The 23,606-nt window shown below is 32.7% G+C and overlaps 1 protein-coding gene across 1 annotated transcript in view; it reads right to left on the minus strand.

Annotated features, from left to right (window-relative positions):
* The window catches only part of LOC149477806 (uncharacterized), a 366,366-nt gene that overhangs the window by 305,072 nt on the left and 37,688 nt on the right, over positions 1-23,606 (minus strand). The window contains exon 2 of the mRNA XM_089710075.1: positions 17,037-17,214. Coding sequence (XP_089566201.1) covers positions 17,037-17,193 — 157 coding nt within the window. The 5' untranslated portion in view covers positions 17,194-17,214. The remainder of the gene's footprint in view (positions 1-17,036; positions 17,215-23,606) is intronic.

Below are 23,606 nucleotides of genomic sequence, written 5' to 3' on the forward strand. Positions count from 1 at the left end.
CTCTTGACAAAGTAGTTTTAGAGTTTATCCACAAAGAACAAATCAATACGATTCCAACTTACAATATGAGTATCATTTTTCACCTTTACTTGTATATTATAATGATATTATACTATGATTTTAAAAGAGCAACTATGGAGTTTCTTGCCGGTTCTTCTCCATAGATATTGCTATGACGGTTAAAAAGTGTTTCTAGATGTCTTGAATAAATAAATGTTTGAGTTTGAGTTTAATGCCAACATAATTGCTAAATCAATCTCAAACATGAAACTGTAACATAACGCTATAAGCTACAAGGGCTATACCTATTTAAGGATATACATACAAAACAATTCGGCTCTGTCTGGCTTCCACAATACGTCGAGGGTTCGCAGTCACTTCCAGGTTGAAAATAGTTAAATACTTAACGACCTGCCTTGGGGTGTGTTCCATGTTACAGGAAATAAATATTAGGGTTCCGCATAATCTAGTCTTTATAATAAAAACTTAATACTTTTCAACGGGTTGACTAAATATGTTCTGTTCCTTAGCGAAATGAATATTAAAAATTAAAATAATGATCTGGAGAAACGGTAAAAGAACTCATTAATTAAATAATATTTCTATATGTTTTACTGTAACTTTATTGGTCGGTAAAGTCTATTAATTTACGGGAAAGTGTTACTGGTAAATGCGGGTTTTTGAATATTTGATTAAGTTTCTTATACCTCCATAACAATATAAAACAACTAGTATAATTACTTCTACCCTTACAAATTACCTAATAAATTGTATTCAATGCTAAAAAATATAAAAAAACGCAAGAATGTTTTATTACTAAACTACCTATATGCCTACCTGCATCTGAAAAATTTGTTTTGTTGAATGCGCTAATCTCAGGAAGTACGAGTCCGCTTTGAAAAATTCTTTTAATGTTAAACAATAGATAGCTCATTTATCGAGGACTGAATCATCACGGCTAGTAACAAAAATATAGGCATGCTGGTAAAACTGCAGGCCATAGCTAGTAAATTAATAAGTAAATTAAAACACGTAAGTTCACACCTTACCCCACACACACATCAAGCAAGGGGCTCTGAAAGATTAATCCCTACATACATGCATATTGTTTCTTTTGACGCCTTTTGTGTACATTTGTGTCTAGTGTGAACTATGTCTATGTCTCAGGTATGGGACATTAATGATGTTTTTAAATAAATGATTTGACATAAACTTAATGGAAATATTAAACAAAGATTTTAATTTATAAATTAACTAGCATTCCGCCCGCGGTTTCGCCCGCTTTGTCTAAAAATCTAATAGGTAAATTATAAAAAAACCATCCTCTTGAATTACTTTATCTGTTTATAAAAACCGCATTAAAATCCGTTGTGTAGTTTTTATACATAGGACATCGCGACTTTGTTTTATACATATTATGTACTATGTAATGAAGACTTTATAACGGATTTTTAAAACGATTTATTATTTGTAGTATTACAGCCTTTTAAAATCCGTTAAATAGACTATATAATTTCTAAATAAGCAGATAATAATAATTATCGAATAAGAAAATAGCAGTTATAATTTGTATTCGTTCATGAACTCACTTTTATAATGTAACATTATTTAAAAACCCCGAAGCGCTTTTCAGGTAAAAGAAATTAAACTTAAAATATACTCCGTCCCTTTTATCTACGTTTTACGTTTCTTTCCTTTATTTTAGTCTCTCATTTAGCGAAATGTGTCCAAATGCTTCGTATCCGTAAAAAGTTTCTAAATTCTCATCCACTATACATTATTATTAAAAAGTTGTTTCAGGGACTATTTTAAAGGTGAATAAATTTTGTATTATTAAAGGCCAAAATAACTGTAACAAAAATAAGTGAAAAACTTCAAAAAATTTAAAAAAATTTACTAGACTTCTGCCCGCGGCTTCGCTCGCTTTGTCTAAAACCTAATAAATTATATCCTACTAAAACCTTTTGAATCACTCTATCTATTAAAAAAATGCATCAAATTCCGTTGCATAATTTTAAAGATTTAAGCATACATAGGGACAGAGAAATCGACTTTGTTTTTTACTATGTAGTGATAATCTCAAAAGTTCAAAACTACCTACTTACAACAAAAAATAAGTTACTTATGAAATACATACCTAGCTACATTATCTATACATATAATAAAATCGTAGGAAAGTCAAAACTGTACATTGAATATTTTTTTAAAAGAATACATAATCCATGATCTATAATCGATATAGAAGCCAAAAACATAGTTTTTAGAATTTTTGTCTGTTTGTCTGTTTGTCGGTTTGTCGGTTTGTCTGTTTGTCTGTTTGTCTGTATGTTTGTCCAGGCTAATCTCAGAAAGTACTGCACGGATTTACTTCAAATTTTGCATGAATATTACTAACAGGTCGGGTCAGGCTGTTATATACATATTATCATGCTATCACCTTCGGGGGAGGAGCTGTGAACCTTTATTTTTCTTACGTATTCCGTGTACTACGACAGCGTACAATATAAAGACTCATGTTTAAATGTTGTTTTTGAGTAAGCCATGCTATTGTCTACCTTTACACTATAAAAACTACATCATTTAAGTAATTTTGGCAGAGAAACAGTATAATGAATCTTAGTAGTATAAAGACAAATTTAAAACAGCGCCATCTATGAGATTTCATTAAAATTAAATCAATTTACATAATATTAAAGCTCCTTGGAAATTCATAATTTAAATATTATGATGTTGGTGAGTTTGTTTTTTTTTTAAAGTTAAATAAATAATTCATATCTTCCCAGAGTAAATTTCAGGTGCGCTTATATTTCATGTGAATATACTAAATTTTTATAAGTGAGGGTAGATATTTATTATTTGATGTTAGTTACAGTTATATAGGTAATAGACGTAGTATTTGTATTCTCTTTGGGTAATAGTAGATAACAGTGATTGTGTTCATTGGTTACATTTTTAAAAATCTTCGGCTTTTTTTTAATTTTCGCCTTCTTGCGTTCCCACAAAAGGTAAGTTGTAGCTTTTATATTTATTGTTTATTATAATTATATAGTTAGACTCATGTTTTTAATTAGTTAAAGTTATTTCAAAATAAGAAAATGATGAAATTTTATTTTTATCATGTATAACTTTTACAAGACTATATTATACGCCCAAAGAAGGTCACTTTAGTTCTTGATAAAACTTTATTTATTTTTATTAAAATTAGGTACACTTATCTTTTGATTTTTTTTTATTTACAGATTCAATGTTCATAAAAATTGACGATTTGCGTGAGGATGTAGTGGAAATTAGTAACCTTGCGCGTGGTCAATCATCAATCATCAATCATCAATACATATAATAAAATTCTAGAAAAGTGATGTCTGTACAATGAAAATATGTAAAAAAAATAGCAGGGGTTATTATTAAATTGATCTCAAACCCAAAACTGTAGTTATAGTTTTTTTTTGTCTGTTTGTCTGTATGTTTGTGCACGCTAATCTCAGAAACGGCTTATCCGATTTAGATGCGGTTTTCTCTAATATATTGTGGTAATCTTCATTTAACATTAAGTGTTTATTTCATGTTAATCGGTTTGTAAATAAAAAAGTTATGACCATTTAAGTATTCACGGCGAACATTTGCAAAGGCATTCTATTGTACACTATACAGTGTACGATAAAACGTAAGTTATCTGTTATACGCTACAGTAATTATTCCTGTAAGCTGAGGTAGTAGGGGGGGAAGGGGTCAAATTAGAATTATGCTTACTTCTAGGTAAATTTTATACATAAAATGTCCTTTAAATTATGTCGTATTATATTTTTAACCCCTTTTAACCATTTTTAACCATCAAAAAGATGGGTGATAAGTGTTTGACCGCTATGTTTGTCTGTTTGTGCCACCGTAGCTCGCTAACAGGTAATACGAATTAGATGCGTGTTAGGCAGCATATTTTCCGACGCTGGTTCTTAGATAAAGTGTATCAAAATCGGTTCATCCATTTATTATACCTAGGTATATAGAGGTAAAAGTGGGAATGTGGGAAAAAATATTAGTTATATTTTTATCCAATTCGGTTTATCCATTTATTAGATTACAGCGGTGAAAGTGGGAATGAACAATAATCGAATGTGGTCAAATAATATACTCAAGCGGCATATCAAAATATAAAAGAGCAACGTGTTTTATCGAAATCGGTTCATCCGTTTATTACATTTAGGGGTGACAGTGGTTAGATAAATAAACCAAATGGAGCATCAAACGACAGGATATGACGTGTACATATAGGTATAATTAGATAATATGGTTTACATCAAAATCGGTTCTGCCATTTACTAGGTGTGGAAAGAGAAGGGTTGAAAGTCTGTGAAAGAAGAGGGGGATATGGGAGCGAGAGGATAGCCACACCCTGGAAATTTTGAACTCTACTCAAAGCCACATAGGCCTGGCTCTTGGCAATTTTTTTTCCTAAAGATACCACTTCTTTTGCCACTGTGATCCATTACAATTTGTGCACGGTTACGGCCCAACTTAAAAGATGTCAAGGAGCAACAAACTTATAGATATCAATATGATGTAGGAATGTAATATGGAGGTAGAGGTAGGTCTCGCTCACTTGAAAATATCACATGAAAATAAGAAACCGAAGTTAAAAATTTAAAAATTAAAAAGAAAAACCCAACGCAACGAAGGAAAAGGAATAAATAATAATTTTACAAACTTCCCGATGATCTTTAAAATTAAGTACCATTATAAAAAAAATATAATTGTATATGATATGATAATGATGGTATGGCAGCCCCGATGACTTTGTTTTTTTATTTTTATAAATATTTAAAATGGTATTTATTTTTAAAGATCTTCGGGAAGTTTGTAAAATTAGTGAAACTTTTATTACATCGTCTCAAACTTTTTGGTCTGTGTAGCGCATGTCGCGTGACGGTCGGCTGCCGAGTAGGTATAAAGCAGTATCGAAGTCATTATCGTACAAATACGATAATTTTGTGCCTAAGTTTCACTTTTACCGTGGTTTCATAAAACCACACAACATTTTTTCCTTTTTCTATGCACTTTTCTTCGTTGCGTTGAGTTTTTTTTTTTATTTAATTTTTATTGCACGGTCTAAACGGTTTAGTTACTACGGCGTGAGACAGGAAAGATCTGAGCGCTGAGACAAACGTCAAAACGTAAAGGAATAGAATCCGCTATCGATACTAATGATTATTGTCTAAGCGTATGATGTTTTGATAAGGATTTGTTCACCTTACCAACGACGACGACGACCACGAACAAAATTTTCATCCAGTCGTAATTTAACAAAATTGTGCAAAACACAATTAAAAATAAATTATTAAAATTTCCTGTCGTTCTGGTGATTGGAATTTTTATTTTTGAGATCAACGAATGAAAAAATAGATTTTTCGTAGAAACGGTTATATATATTGTCAAAAACATCCATACAAGGAAGGAATTTATTTTTATTTTTTAGCTCAGTTTAGTAATAAATTTTACTAACAGTTCGTTTAATTATTTATGGTAGTACGTGTTTATTCAATAAAAGTTAAGTAGTAACTACCTACTATGCAGTCACTATTCCACGCGGACGAAGTCGCGGGCACAGCTAGTAAAACCATATCTCTCTTATCAAACAGTATAATGAAATAATAACGGTATCCATAGGCTCAATGGTCTATGGATATGCGGTCACGGACCGCGGGTCTGCGGTTCGAGTCCATTGTCCGTCTATTATGATTTATGGACGGGTAATATAGATCTCTGCGGTCATACAGATATCAGATTTATATTAATTTTTCATCAATTTAACGGACTCCGTGTTGTACGGTAACTACGTAGATACGTGTACGGGTAGGGGGAATCCGGGAGACTTGCCCAGGTGGGAGAGTTGAACCACTTTCAATAACTTTTTAAATTAGGTGCCAAATTACGCCAAGTGGCAAACAAATGAACGCGCGTAACCCGCCAATCACAAGCAACTCAAAATTTTGAGTGATAATAGACGCGTTCGACCGTGAGTTCCGAAAAAGTGGTTTCATCGTCGCGGAGTGAATTTTTTTGGCTTTGTTGTTTTAATTGCTATGCACGCATTTATGAAGGTATATATCAAACACCTACGTTATTGCATTACTAGATTATCATATTTTGTCGTACGTTCAGTCTTGTTCTCCAGTTGATAGTGGATTTGTTGGAAAAAATCAAGATATGGCCTTGGGTCGGGTGCGGGAGAGTTGAACCAGTCTGCAGTCGGGAGACTTGAACAATGGTTTAACTCTCCCTTTGCAGTTTGTATACTATTTAAGTTAGCTTTTGTTTTGTTTTAGAAAGAAAATGCCATTTCAGAATAAGCCTAAGGAAGGTAGTCGTCGCAGGAAACCGTTTACTAAGTCTAAGATTGAAAGCGCAGTCAGAGAAATAAAGAGTGGCAAATCTATTCGTCAAATTGCAATCATGTATGGGATAGGCAAAACCACTTTACGGTATTACCTCTTAGGTGAACAAAAGTTAACACCTTTGCAAGACAAGGGGAGCCAATCAAATTTTCAATGTAAATAAAGAGAAATTGCTCGTTCGTTACTTATTGACCTGCAGTAAAATGCACTATGGTTTAACCATAAAACAAACAATGCAACTAGCATTCGACTACGCCAAATTCCTCCAAAGTGAACATCCAAGAGGCAAATATTGAAGAAATAGGCAAATAGGCACATATTAATTAAAGTAAGAAATGTCTTTAAATTAGTTTTGTAGATTTATGTAGCAGTAGATACCTCAAAACGAGTATTTAATTAATAAAAAGAAGCGAATGTTATGTTTAGGAGTTGCTCTGAAAACATTTTTCACTAAATTGTTAAGAAGATGATTATGAATAATCTAGTTATTGTTAAATGTGTCTAAATAATACATAACTAATGAATAATATGCTTTATTTGCGTCATTTCCCCTCTCTAAAAAGGTATGGGCAAGTGTCCCGCACCTGATGGGCAAGTGTCCCACCGGTTGGGGAGACTTGAATCAAAACTCATTTTTTATTACAACTTAGTTTACTATCTTCTCCTTGCAACTTTTATTTTCAGAATAGTATAAAATCTTAGCCAGATAATAAGGCTTCCATATGGTGTAGATCTTAAAGCTCTCCAGGTCACTGATCAGATTTTATAGAGTTTTTAGTAAAAAGCGGTTCAAGTCTCCCGGACTCCCCCTACGTACTGTACATAATTTCGATGAAATAAAATATCAAAAAGTTAGTTGAAAAGTTGAGCGCTGTGTAACCTACTAAAAATCGTAATTTCATTAAGTTTTTGGAACCTTTAATTCAATAATAAAGAAAGTTTTTATAATCTGTTACAAATGCTGATACTTATAATAATTTAAATTTGATTTAAAAAAAGGTCAATTTAACAAAATGATACAACCATATTTGCATTGTGCATTTCAACAAATTCACTTCATTAAACTGTAGTATGATCAAACTCGAAATCTTCCTAAATTGTAAAGGAATTTCCCTTTCTTTACAGCAAACGCAAAACAATTTCCAAATTCATCTCAAACATAAAACGGAACATTAGTTCCTGCATGCATACTTCTACTCAGCGATCGATTTAAATCTCAAAGCGCTTTCAATAAACACGAAAGGGCTTCAAATGTTCTCTATCCGTAGTTCGATCAAACTTGCTGAAAGCTAAAGCGCTGGAATCGCTTCATTGGGCAATCATCTTCAGCAGAGACTGGATAAAGGATACCTACCTGAAATACTAGCATTCTGCAGATAGTAGTAAAATACTAGAATTTACCCACGTATAGTAGTTAAGAAAATAATAATTAATATAGTTTAAGAAACTAAAAAAACACATTTAAACTCATGAAATTATTGTAGGTATTGTCACCGATCATTGAATTAAATGACCCTTAAAGTCAAAATCGAGTCTAATAGATACGTTTACATACAAACACATAAATGAAGCTTATAAAAGTGTGTTTAAAAGAAATTCACTAAATTGTATATTTACAATGATAATTCTTAATCTATTTCATGTGGTTTTTCATTATTATATAGACATTAATATTCAGGAAATAGTACCTAATAATCATTATGCTAATACTGGAAATTGGAAAACAATGTTCGAGCTCTTGCAATTCAAAGTTCTTAGAATCGATCTTCGAATCTTGCCACTCAATGTTACTAAACTAAATTAAAGCTTGAATTTAACTGAATTCATATTTCATACCTTTATTGACTCAATCGATTTAATAATTCCATAAGAGGATGTATATTATGACATACGTTGAAAAAAAAGACGTATTTCTGACTATAATAAATATATATTGTTCTTAAATATATACACTAGTGACCCACCTCGGCTTCGCATGGCTACAATACTCATGTATAATACATCTAAACCTTCCTTTCAATAAAATCTGTTGTTAGTTTTAAAAATCTAAGCATATTTAGTGACAAACAGGCAGTGGGAAGCGACTTTGTTTTATATGTAGTAATTTAGAACCTACATAGTCTACCTAAGACGACACACAATCTACATATCCCCACAGTTCGCACAATAAACAATTTGGCACACAATAAAACTATTTAGGCGCAAATTCGGCACCCTTCTGTCCGTGGATGCACCCTTTGTCCTTATAATTACGTTGCCATTCACTGAAGAGACGACTGTCAACGTACAGACGTGTCTATTTAATCTGTATTATGTATTCATGTTAAAAAAGCTTGTGTTTACTAGAATATTTAATTTAACCAAAAATGAACGCTCTCTGTAAAAAAATATGTTATTTTTCTTATTTTTAACGTAATATCTGGAGATAACAATGTTGTTTTTTTTTTTAATTTTAATAGATTTAAATTTAGGTTTACGAAGACGAAGTTTAGACGAATTTAGGTTCGAAATAGCAGTATGGAATATTAAATAATAATTATAAACGTTGAACTTAGTTTGTAAGATCTCACATATCCTTCATATTATAATATGCAACGATATGTCGCATTTAATTGTAAAAAAGTAGTTATAATTTGCACGTTAAATTATAACGATGTTAGCCTGACGTAATAAGAAACAATAATTTTCCATAATTATAATAATTCATGCCTCATAAATATGAGAATATTGGTTCCCCAACAAAACCATGAAAAACTAGCGCAAAAAACTTATTAAACACAAGTTATACAAACTCATGGGTTACGTTTTATCTCGTAAAAGTTTCCCACGAGGTTCTAACAAAGGCCACTTCGGCAAAGTTACTGGACGTCGGCAACTCGGCGCAACAAACTTGGCAACAAGTTGCGCGATACGTGGCAGCTGGCGCAGATGTACATGATCCACTTCGGCACACGACCGGACCATTTATTTATTCATATAGGTATATCAATTACTTTAACAGTATTATACTAATGCGGTATTAAAACTATAGATCTTTATACGAAAAATAAACGTAGAAAGACGTAAATAAATTAAATAATACGAGATAGTTAAACTTAAACTCAAACATTTATTTATTCAATTAGACTTTTCTAGAAGCACTTTTTAATCGTCATTGCATATTTTTAACAGTTTAAATTAGAAAACACCGAATAATAAATAATAACAATTGTTTTCCAATTTCATTATTACACATTGAATATTGTTAACATGAGTCAGCGTTTGAACTGAAAAAGTATAAATTCATAAACACCTGCAATAAGTTACCGCCTTGTCAGACATATTGGAGATTTCATCTATAAAATAATAACGAAAAATGTAAATGTAAAAACTTCGCGTCTGGGGAGAAAAAATTGTTGTTTTTATAAGCTCGGTAAGTTAATATATTTTCATAACATAATTGAGAAAATATTATCTCTAACGTAAATAGGCAAAGAATTTATAAATTCCATCAAAAACTTTAATAGGCAATCTTAAAAATACTTGAATAAAGTCTAGCTTTACTTAGCTACTTAGCATTCTAATAAATAATACAATATCTAAAAGGCAGATCATCATCATCATCATCAATTTATTTCCTGCGCGCTCGCCCGGTTTCGAACCCCTGACTTATCGATTCGAAGTCCGAGGTCTCACCATACTGAGCCACCACTGCAGAGCAAAGGCAGATCATTTAATCAATATTTCAGTTTTCTAAGCTAACTTAGCTTTAAATAATCTCAATTATTGATGTTAACTGCCCCATAGTTATTTCACAAAGAAAATCCAGAACATTCTACAATAACTACCTACATACACAAAACAACTAGCGCAGTTATCTATTGTAACGTCCGTTAAAACGCATTCATTCTTCAAAATATTTTTTAAACTAAACCACAGATAACCAATCGGCCGCCGCTCACGCTCCGATAGTCCGATACGTCGGATCGGCCCCGTCCGGCCGGAAAATCGCACGTATGAATATATAAGGTCGGGTGCACATGAATCACAATAGAGCGTGATTCGCGCCGTGTGTACAGGGGTTTAGACAGGGAACACATTACGGGATTGTGAAATAAATATGCATGGAATTTTGTGAATTACGGGATAATTAGAATGTTTAATGTGAATTTAATATGAACATAATTTGGTGTAAATTTTCGAATGGTGATTTAATTTGAATTCTTCTACATTTTTACGAATGTTTTTCGAGTGAATTACTGTGGTATATTTCTTAAATCTGAATAAAAACAGCTCAACTTAGCGCACATCAACTTTAAAATTGGTGCCTGGTTTAATAACCTAGATATTTTTTTAAGAAAGATTGCATTGGTACGCATTATATAAGGGAATCGATCTAAACCACCCACTGTACATCCGTAGTAAAAATATCGACCTAAGGCTTATTATAATATTCTGATGTTATTTTAGTATACATAAATATAATACACATCCTTAAAACACTTTGATCGTCAAAAAGCGATACTAAACTGCTTAATGACTTCATTCGGAACTCATAAAGCACGAAAAACAGTAACAGAAAATAACTTTTTACGACGAGTCACGAATACTCATCCACTACTATGTGTTAATGACAATTTTATCTTTTGAGAGAAATTTTTATCTTTAAAGCTCCGAAATACAGTTTTTCATTTCCAATCCTGCAATATTAAAAGCACACAGTGGGATATTAAATCCTTTGTATGTATGCGCGGGCAGGGCGCAGCAAAACACTGCTGCAGGGATCCGCATGGTATGCACAAATCCCAAATATACGACTATATAATAAAAGAACTTACTTTGCTAATAATAAATGGATATTGACTAATTTAAGTATTGCTCTATATATATCTTTCATCGGTCATTTATCTATACGAATATAATAATATTATCAAGCTGATGAGTTTGTTTGTTTGAACGGGCTAATCTCGGGAACTACTTGTCCGACTTAAAAAAATATTTCGGTGTTAAACAGCCCATTCATCGAGGAAGGCTATAGTCTATATATCATCTCGCTAAGACCAACCGGAGCGGAGCGGACAGAAAAAATTGGACATTGACTAATTTAAGTATCGCTCTAAAAATCTTTCATTGTTCATTTATTTGTGTTCAAATATAAAGAAAATATTACTAGCCTATGAGATAGAGCGATTTGTCGATGAATCTAATAATGTTGCTTGCAAGCATAACCTTTTTATAACATGTGGCTCTACAAGACAATATTACGTTATATTTACTGTCGGATAAAGATATTTGACAAAAGGCATGTATTTAAAGTAATTTAGTGTGGTTAATAGTTAAGAGTAGTGTACAGTAAGTGTTGTATGTTAAGCTCCGTCAAGCGTAGGTGTCGCTCGCCGCGTGTTTATTTGTTTGTTTAACACTACCCCGGGACTGGGCTTACATGGCTCGAGTATTATATTGTTTTACTGTTAATAGAGGATTATGCAGTTAATTAAATTGCTCTATATTCAGAAATTTCGTAGGTAATGATAATTAAACAATTGTTTTCTACATTAATTCGTTAACCCATTAGTGCATAACGTTCGATAAATCGGACGTCAATAAAATCGTTATTTTAGGAGTATTATATATTTTACTCAAGATTTATCTTTTTAAAACAGTTGTTGAATATATTTTCAAACTCGGAAACACTGTTGTTATAAAATATATTAACGCGGATGCGTGACAGCTGTCAATTCGTAAAATGGCGGCACGCGGTCAAAATTCTTCGCGGCGAAGGTAAGATTATTTTGTGTTTTTATTATATTTTTTTTAGTGTTATGGGTGATAAATGGATATTTTGATTGCTAAACTATTCGACTATTTATTTTCAATGTAATTTTTACGTAGCCACTGTCATTTTGAATACTATGCTTGCGAATTTCGTACCGTCCGATTTATCGCACGTTATGCACTGTGGGCACTGCATGTCGTGTTTTGTTGAATTGTTACAGGTTACAAGTTCATGAAATATTATCTGCTTTGGAGTGTGAGGAGGTTGATGATTATACAGAAAATATAATTTACGCTGAGCCCCCCATCAAGAATGCCGATCAGGATCGGATCGGATTCTCAGCCTAATTACATTGAGCAAACTTCCGCCTAACAGTGGCATAAAATTGTTTTTCAACAATTATTTTACGTCTTTGAGCCTGATGAGACACCTGAAGGAGCTTGGCTATTATGCTACAGGGGCCTTGAGAGCTAATCGCACTGAGAACTGCCCGGTCAAAGACATCAAAAAATTCAAGAAGGAGGTGCGAGGTTATTACGATTCGGTAACCGGCATAAGAAGACATCATCAGCTAGTCGGTACTAGCTGATGATGTCTTCGTATGCCGGTGGAATGATAAGAATGTTGTCACAGTAGCCACTAACTTTGAAAATCTAGAAATTGCATCTGCAACCCGCTGGTAAAAAAAAAGCCAAAGTGCAAGTCCCTCAGCCATCACTTATTTCAAATTACAATAAGTATATGGGTGGAGTAGACAAATGCGACCAGGCTGTTGAAAATTTAAGAACTCGAATGTATATAAAGAAGTGGTGGTGGCCCATATTTGCATATTTAGTAGACGTTTCAGTAGTAAACGCCTGGTTACTTGCTCGGAAGAATGGCTGCACAAGAGACACTGAGTCCTTATTCGTTTTTAGACGTTTCATAGCAAGAAGCTTACTTTCGTCACATGGCACACCACCACATCAAGGTCACAAGCCAGCGAAACCATTATGTACAATGAGGTACGACGGTAAAGATCATAGGCTGGTTCCAATAAGTACTGAACGTCGGTGTGCAAACCAATGTGGAGGAAAAAGTAAATTTCAGTGTCAGAAATGTGATGTAGGTCTTCACCCGAAATACCACATGGCATATAACATCGTACATTATAATACGTTTATCTTCTGTTGCTTTTTATAATAAATTTCTTCATAAAATCCGTACTTTTATTTCAACCTCCTTTTAACATCAATTGTGTCCGCCATGCATAACGTCCGATTTATCGGACGGGCTATAAAATCTGAACTTTTACATAAACTAAATATTTTATGTAATTTAATCATTAAAGATACTCTAAATGATGATATATTATAGTGATCATAATGAAAAAAGCGCTAATAAACTTTATGCACTAATGGGTTAATAAAAAAGTATTATAGTAATTTATGTTGAATTTTTATTTTATTTTAACATTAAAAATTAACTAGTAGTATGTATTCATGTAGAGTATAGAGCAAACTCTCTACTAGTCGATATCAAATACCTAAAATCACTAGATAGCGTATAGAGTAGGTACCTACTTGTAAATTCCATTTTGCGAAACCTAACGAAAAATATACAGCAACTGTGCAATAAAAATATTGTGCTTAAAATAATTTCATAAAATAACCACCGGCATATATAAAAATGATGTCACAAAAAATCAGCGCCATATAGCCTCATTTCGTTTGTCTGTCCGTCCGCAGCGGGCGAGCGGATGCGTCGGCAGCTCAAAGTGACCTCTCCACATAATTAGCGAGCTGTAACCGTGTTACCACTTACTCAACAACCTCTGCTTGAGAAACTCGCTCCAATTAGATCCCACGTACTTTCATGTACCTAGTATTCGTTGGTTAATAACTAAAATTCATATGCAGTACTATAGCTGTGATCTGCGGTTTCACCCGCGTGGCTCCGCTCCTGTTGGTCTTAGCGTGATGATATATAGCCTATAGCCTTTCTCGATAAATGGGCTACCTAAACCCGAAAGAATTTTTTAAATCGGTCCAGTAGTTCCTGAGATTAGTGCGTTCAAACAAATTCTTCAGCTTTATAATATGTATTAGTATAGATTGATTACGTTACGATTGACTTGACCTATGTTCCTAAGCCATATTTATATGGGAATAGTGAGTTTTCTAATAAACTTGTAAACTATTTATGTTTTATGTATTTAGTTTATGAGTAATTTTAAATCATTAGTCGTCGAAAATTACATTTGTTGAAGTTGGTTGTAATGATATTATGTTTACGGTGGCGATATCTGATTATTTAAAAGGATTATTATTTTATCTTTTGTTTTGATTTACGAGAAATGTTTACTGTTTATTTTGTTGACCAATGCTTATAAATGACAGTAATTTGACTTTTCCACTTTCAACCAAATCATCAAAACAATATATAAAAAAAAATTGAGTAAGATATATTACAACAAAAACTACGTCCCAAGCCCCATCTGGAGCCAACACACGGTCCCACGGGGGCAGTTCCACCGTGCTGCAGTTACGTCGATAACTTGAGTTGTACTTAAGTGATTGATTACTTATTACTTATGTGTTAACTTTATACGAAGCTTTGTACGAATGATGGAGAAAGAAAAGTAGTTTCGATATGATTGAGTATGAGTTTGAGTTTGAGTATGAAGTGGAAGCAAAGTAGTATTGATTTAATTGAGTTTGAGTATGATTGCTGCAATATTCATGCGTTTCAGAGTATTTAATTAGATAAATAGTGTGTACGGCTTAAAAAAGTTTTCTAAGATATTATACAAATACCACCATTGTAGTAGTGTATATTAAGTAGGTACCTAGTCAATTAACACAACTTTTTACGTTGTAAAAACCTTTATTTACATACTCTTAACATTGAAAGTTCTACAAGCACGTTCAAAGTGGAATAATGCGCTTGATTTGCATTTTTGGATATAAAAAAGTAAAAGCGATGCTATTCCTATGACTCCAGAAGTTAATCCTTGATAATGACCACGTCCAGTACTCATTAGGGATATAAAAACCTCTCAGCAAACGCTTCTCCTCGCTTTGGCCAGTCATGCCTCAACTTCAGCCTACGTGACGCTGTTATCCCGGTAATTGGATCTTCTGTGACTTGTAATAATGTACTTTTTCACCTTTTTGTTGAGAACCTAGGGATATTGAGCTATTGACGTATTGATGGACGTTTCAACGATTTTTCAGAGGATATGTTTTGTTTTTTGTTCGTAAATAAGAGTGGACTAACCCTGTGACCATTCCAGTGATACTTACTTTTCATATTCCTGGCTCTAACATAAACTAACAAACACACCGTTTACTAAAGAATTAGATTGTATGAATTTGTACATAAACTTGTATCTCCAGGCTCCAATACAAGATCAAACCAGGCCATCCTGCTTAGAAATACTATTTTTCTTACGTAGTCTGTGTTCTGTGTTTTTTGTACGATCCATCATGTTTGTAAATACGGCTGTAAAGCCTTTCTAAAAGCTAAGTTGATATCAATACACGACGCTAAGCGCCACAAAAATCTACATTAAAAAAACGATTTGAATCCCGAAGTCGAGTAGCAGGTGTAATTGTCAGAGCGATTAATCATAGACTCGAAGCGTTTGAAGACGCTGATTTGTAAGGAGGCATAAATCCTCACTTTATCTGTGCACATTAAATGCAAGGTACTGCCCCAAATTGCCGCTGGGGGCAAAAAATGTCGCTGAGTAATTGGGGGCAATCAGTCGGGCTTGATAAGCGCTCACACCGCTCTCCGCTCAACCCATTGCTGACAATTGTCGGTTTGATTTCCACAAATACCTACAAATTGTGAAAGATTGTGAGCTGGGAAAGAATGGAACAGTTGTTTGGACGTTACTGGTTGATTTATTTTAGTAAAATACTATTACAGTAGTGTAAACTGCAGTCTATATTGTATGAATTAATTCAACTGATTTAATTGATTTGAATTTCTTATGACGAGGGGATTATTAATAATTTTGTTTGTAAATTAATCTTAATATAAAGATAATAATTAATATAAGTAACAGAAATAATAGCTAAAGGTAGTTTAATAAATTGCAAGCAGGAAAATTTTATATTTCATCACTGTTTTAATTCGATTATAAATACCTACCTCTGCTTATATTACAATTATTCACGCAAATAAATAATAAAAACGAAACGGTTCCTCCCTAAATACAATAAATATAAAATGAAGAATCATACATTAACTACTATAGGTAACATTATTACAAAAGAGCTACTTTTCTCTGTTAAAAATTAGCATCTTATCATTGTAACAAGAGCAGCCAAAACTCGTAGTCACGATGCGGATTGCGGAGGGAGCGGCGAGTGCCAGCTATTCGGAGTTCATAAATTAATAAGGGCTGTACCCGGCCCTATTTCCGCTTCTAATTTCGCCTTCACAATTCAACGGGAGCTGCTACGGAATTTCTACTATTATTTCATGATGATTTAACATTAATGAAGCTCGTTTTAAGTGTGATAAGTAAAATACGAAAGCTTTTAGGTATTATCCGATTGCGCTGAAATATGGTTATGTGAGTGTAAATGAATGCATTAGATTATAGTACAATTTCTTGATTGAAATAAAGATGTTTCGTTAGAGTTATTGCAAACGTGAATATAACACTGGTTAATGGACCAAACATATAAAAATTACATCGCAAATTCTGTGATCAATGCGACCTTTGAAAACCATCGCGTAGCCAATCAAAGAAACGTATTAAAATTATGCTTTCAGAAGTCAGTAAAATTGAGACTACCTACACATCCAGATTTTTTTCTTCTGTATATGTATTGCATTGTATTGAAAGTAGGTATTAGACTTCTGACTATATATATTTTTAATTTTCAGTACATTACCTCCATCATCCGGTATATTGAGCAGCTTCTTAGCGCCCGGGCTGGGCCCGCGCACGGCCGACAGCGCGCGCTGCAGCGTCTCACTCATCTGCTTGCCCTCGCACAGCGCCGCGCACGCGCACACTAACACCCACACGTGCATCGTGCGCACACACATTCACATTGTAGGTAACCACATCTGGAAATAGAGAAACTTGAATAAATTACCTAGATACTAATTTTATATTGCTAGACAATATTGTCTGCTAAAGAGAAGGATTTCCTAGACGTTTTGTAAAACAAAATATAATAATGATAACATGAAAAAGTATATGTTATGTTTGGAAATGGTTCCATTTAATAGTTAAATGACTGAGTTTTTAAAACAGACGATTATTATTTATTAATGATGTTAGATAGTCATCAGTCCATATATTAATGTGCAAAGAGATAGGTACAAAAAAAATTATAAGATTTAAATACCGAGTGAGTAAGCTACTGAATCAATAAACATCTACTATTATTTTCTAAATTAATAATCTTTATCTTTCTCTATATGAACTTTATGAATATGCTTTGCAAACAATTGTTGCTACATAAGTCACAATAGTTCAACATTTAATTATTCGAATGGCCAACAATTTATTTACGTACCATTTCCTACTTAGTTATTATTTACAAAACCATACATTAAACAAACAAGGCAATGAAGAGTTCATATATTGCACTGCGTTTTGCTTTGCTTTCAACTTCTGTTTAGTTTTGCATTTAAAGGACTATTTTACTTTGAGAAGTAGCAAATACAAAATAATATAATTAATAAAATTGCTTTAGAAAAGCTTTAGATTGCATATAAAGATGTAGAGTATCTATTATAGCGATTGTAGAGTCAATGATAGTTCGCATTAACAAAATACATGGAATTAATTTATGCTAATATAATAAAGCAGAAGAGTGTGTACGCGCTAATTTCAGAAATCTCAGTATTCGATTTGAAAAATTGTTTCAGTGTTAGATAACCCATTTATCGAGGACTTCGATCCAAATTAAATTATAATTTTGAACCTTTGTCTTAAAATATGTCAATAATGTTAGAATTAAAATAGTCATGGCCTATGTTATAGATGTATTTGATATTTTGTAACATGATCCAATAAATAAAACCCGCGTGGCACAGCTAGTAATATAACAATACACGGAACATACACAAAACAACGATACACGCCATTTCATGTAGAACAAGAGCTAACACGCTAAAAATTTCCCAACTTCGCAAACTACCCGCAGTTGAAAATACAATTAACGAGAGCGTTTCAAAAACCAAATCCACATTTAAATATTGAGAAATTGCAGCATCATTATTTTTGTCAGTTCAAGTGATGGCATTATAACGATGTGTTTCATCTCATCTCTGTTTTTCCAGAAAGATCTGTACGTTTGCAATGAAATTGTTTCCCCGCAGATGAATTCATTGTTTGCATCGAGTAAGGCGATTATCGGCGGATCAATTGCGTTTTTATTGAGATAAGCGTTTAATGAAATTAGTAGCGCTTTTCCGCTATTAACTCGATACTTTGTTTTCAAATGTATGCTTGATATTATTAAATGAGATTTGCTTTATTTGCGTTGGATCATTTTAAGCTGATACAATACGTTTTAAGTTTTAATTCTTTTAAATTTTAATTGATTCAAGTATTAATTGTTTTATGTAAGTAGTTATAGTTATCTATGTGATTATGAGTTGAATTTAAATAATGTGCTACATATCTTGTATCCAACAAACTTGAATGAAATGAAAATGACTTTTACTTTTATTGAACATGAAGCAATAATTATCTTAAAAATATACAGAGGGAGAATGTCAGAGTTCATTATGTACACAAAGTTTATTATTAGTACCTATACCTAATGAAAAAAAAAACAATCAACACCAATTCCTACAATATACTTTCTTATGTAAAGCTACGATTGCAACTAATTTATTGACTTATGAGATCGCCAGATAGTAGATTTTATTACAGTAACGTTCATTTTCCTCACAACCCTGATATATAATATATAAATAATCATTGACAGAGATGTATGTTCGCTGTAATAATATTGGATCTATGAATTAGATGGATGGCGTAGTCTTGCCGACCGTATACATACCACAATCATGTTTTTATAACATCATATTCTATTGTTACTAGCTTTCCGCGCCCGGATTCGCCCGATTCGTAGAAAACTTAACAAATTATTTACACTTGTAGGTACTAAAACCATCCTCAATAACCTCTCTATCTATAATTTAAATTCCCGATCAAAATTTATTGCGTTATTTTATAGATCCAAGCAATAAGCATACAGACACACAGAATGCGAAAAGCGATGCTTTATTACTATCTAGTGATTTTATAAATGTTTTATTTTTCTTACAAACTGAAAATTACATTTTATATTATTCTAGCTTATTTTATTGAAGTTTAAGGCAAATTCTAACATTGAAGTAATAAATGCTTTAACTCTATTGTTGTGATTACAGCTTAAACGGCAAAACCTCACGTATTCGAGACAAACCCGTATTTTAATTGTAATCCTTAAATCTTCTCGTCTCTACAAAACTCCAAAATGTATAATCCGAGCCGACAATTCTAAGAAACATTCTGAAGTATGTATGTCTTCGTATATAAAACATATTTCTTAAACACATACCTACCGTAATAAAATACTTAAGTTGTAAAACCAAATAAGCTCCATGGCTCTTTTTTCGTTTGTTTGTTTTTTTACGATTTATCTCAAAAACTATTCAACTGATTTTAAATATTATTTTACCCATATAAAGCTACACATTAACGAGTAACGGCTAAGTAGGTTTAATTTTATTTTTATTCCGGGTCCACAAGGGACGCAATCAAGGACGCAACTCGTAAGGATGACATACCTACAGCTATTTCTTTATAGGTATCTAGGTAACAAGTATACACAGTGAGTCATCTCATATGTATTTTATTGTGCACTCCACGCATCGCGAATATATGTATGATATAAAAGTCTACTGGTAGAGAAAGCTTTTAGTCATAATCCTGCCATTTGTACTCTAGTTTTAAGTTCCACATGTAGATTTGTAATAAGTTTTACCACGATACGTGCAGTGGAACGCAGGCGCAGGTGAGAGACGTTAGGGTGTTTGTAGAATATCGTGTTTCGACCACCGGCCTATCCCTTTTTATTATTCTTTCATGCAGATAATATGTTTTCGGAACTGTATATTTAACGGTTTGATAGATTTTGATGTTTTTGGATAGTTTCACTTTGCAATCGGGTGTGATATTTGTATCGGGTGTGTGCAAGAATTAGACCGTACTTGTTTTTATAATTTATAACTTTTTAATTTATTCTGTGATTATTTTTCACACAGCGTCATCCAGCGATATTACATGCTATAAGTAGATACCTTATGTCGGAGAAGCATAGACTCTATAAAATTAGGTACTATGTTACGTTACACTTATTTAAAATAAAGTGCAATTATTTAAAACTTAAAACCTTTTTCTAGTAATTAGGATGGAACTCCATACTGAGTCCTGAGATATGTAATCATTTCGTCCCTTCAGTGTTGTCGACTTCGTTCGAATGCGCTACCAGAAAATATGTGTGGATTAACATAATACTTTCAATCACCTTGAACTCACGTCACCTAGGTTAAGGTCAAAAACATCTCCTATGAATGTCTTATGCCCTAGTAGTTACTGATACGTAGTTACGTTGTTAAAAAGATGTTTATGTCTGTATCATTATTGCATTATCTATACTAATAATATAAACCTGAAGAGTTTGTTTGTTTGAACGCGCTAATCTCAGGAACTATTGGTCCGATTTGAAAAATTCTTTCAGTGTTAGATAGCCCATCGAGGAAGGCTATAGGCTATAGGTTATTATATCATCACGGTAAGACCAACAGGAGCGAAGCTACGCGGGTGAAACCGCGAAGCGCAGCTAGTATTTTTTATACATATTTGTATCCATTTCCCTCAGAGTTCATTATCTAAAGCTATAAAGATGATTTTAAGCACGCTTAAACATTAAATTAAATATCATATTCATAACCACACCTGTTTCCGGTTTATGATGTATCGATACTACTAACATTATTATACAAAGTTTATTACTTACATAGCGTATTTGTAAGTGTATTTTACCTAACCGGTAAAATATTGTATGATATAAGATAATCTATTTCCAAACAATTCTTGTCCAAATCCGCCTCGAGTTTTTGTATTAAATAGGGCAACACATGTTCAAACGTCCCCTTGGATTCATAATATTAGTAGGATTAATATATAATGCAGTGTTTCGTAAAACGGTTCATTACAAAGAGAATACCTAATCGTTTTGCTCATTAACATCACTCTAATCTATATAATGTATAACAATTACTTAATTATACACATGTGAAGACTGAAGATCCTTTACCGTAATATATCCAAAGTTCACAGGCACGAAACACGTATTATACACACACACTTATTACACACACATACACACATCACTAATTAAACTTACACTTAATTAAAACACACTAACATTTAGAACATGATCGTATACCGTCATCCGAATCGAAACTAACCTAACTTTAACTGGGAAACATTTTTGACCGCCAATAAGCGATCGTAAAAGAAGTTAAGTATTTACAAAACTTAATATTCCCGATCGAAAATAAACTCAAAGTCCACGTAGATAGAGATTAAAAACGCTTGGGCGAGAGGAAATAAAAGTTTGTTAAGAAACGCAAGGGAACGCATCTTTGTATTCAATTCTCTACCTGAGTCTTGTCCCTTTTTTATTTACGCGGTCTGTTTAAAGATTAAACAGATCTTATTTCCAGGAAATAAGATTCAAAATGGCGTACATTTCAGGACAAACACTATAGATTATTGCAAGGCTTTATAAAGCTATAGATATTCCGTGAGACTACTCAGTCTGTTACTCAACAGCAACAGTTTTAAGAATCGATGACGAAGTAAAGTTTATACGCATTTTTAATATAATTTGTTCAAGAATTTAATGACACATACGTTTTTATTAAAGATTGTAAGTCTCTGAATATACATTAACCTGAAAAGGAATGTAGGAATGATCCCAACAAATGCTACATTGTTACGCTTTTACGCCTCCATTTTTTTCTATTTACTGACAAAACAATTTCAGTTCTATTCCTTTTAGAGTAAGGTATGTTTGCACCTATGTACATTAGATATCAAATTAATTTAAATATAAGAATATTTTAGTAAAATATATCAAACAATATTTGGTCATAGCGAAATGAAATGAAACATGTAGGTAGAGTCGTGTGTAACAAATCTTAAGGAAACTTTTATGCAGAGTGTAATAAGAGAGTTGCTACAGTAATTTTAACTTTTACATTAAAACCATTTGCATATTATTATGATAATCTATGATCTAAAATGAAATAATAAATCAATTAAATGATTTACCGTCTCCTTCAAGGAACGGACACACATCCTCGTTTCTATGAAAATGTAGATAGGCGCGTGCGCATGTTACTAAAATTATGGTCATAGGTATGTAAGAACATTCCTATATGTATTTAATCGTTATTTTAATGAATTTCTTGTTATTAACATACTACCTACTATTAAGATAGAGCTAATCAACAAGCACAATAATTTCAGCTACGACGTTTATTTTACAGTTTACAAATCGAATTGGTACATTTTATTGAACATATCTGATAAAAATTAAGCAACTCAATGCATAGGAATTTTTATGGAATGAAATTTATGTCAGATAATACCTCTATCCCCTTATCAACATTTGTGATACAAACCTAAGTAAGAAAGCTACCCATGGGTAAGAAAATTATTACAAAAATGTTCTTATCCTTGTTTATAAAATTATAGGAATAATCATGTTGTTACTTCTTTAGAAACTGCATTTTAGAGTTAATACATATTAGGTATATTTACACGTATTAGATAGTATAATACAATTAAAATTTGCTAACTTTACTAGGTCCACTTGATATATTTCAAATTAACACAATAAAATTCCGTTCACACGAAAATTCCGTGACTTGATTTAACTTTATTTGTCCATAAAAGGCCGGCAAAGCACCTGTAAAACTTCTAGTGTTACAAGTGTTTATGGGCGGTGGTGACCACTTAACATCAGGTGGCCCACCTGCCCCTTTGCTTGCTCTGTCATAAAAAAAAAAAAAACTTGAACATAATTTTATAATCGAATATTCACACCTCGATCACTAGTAAGTACCTTCGAACATCAGCCACTAATACCAAGTACCTAGGTCCCACATTAGTCCTGTGCTATCAGACCCTAATTACTCGTCCGATTTGCATACAACACCGATATTCAATTAGACGCCCACCGCTAATGAGAACTACACAGTAATGAAGACCAGTATAATTAATTCCATTAATATACCTTGGGACAACGCTCAGGGAATTTATTTCGATTTTAGCCCCTGTATACCTAGGGGAATATAAATTTACTTGAAAGCAATCTCGTCGATATAGGTAGGTATATTAACTTCTTATTTTTTCTAGTTAAAAATGTAGTTTAAGGTGCTTC

This window comes from Colias philodice, chromosome 24 (genome assembly GCF_061535455.1).
Source record: "Colias philodice isolate Cphi_HAF_F1 chromosome 24, ilColPhil1 Martin Lab GWU primary, whole genome shotgun sequence".
NCBI classification, from domain to species: domain Eukaryota; kingdom Metazoa; phylum Arthropoda; class Insecta; order Lepidoptera; family Pieridae; genus Colias; species Colias philodice.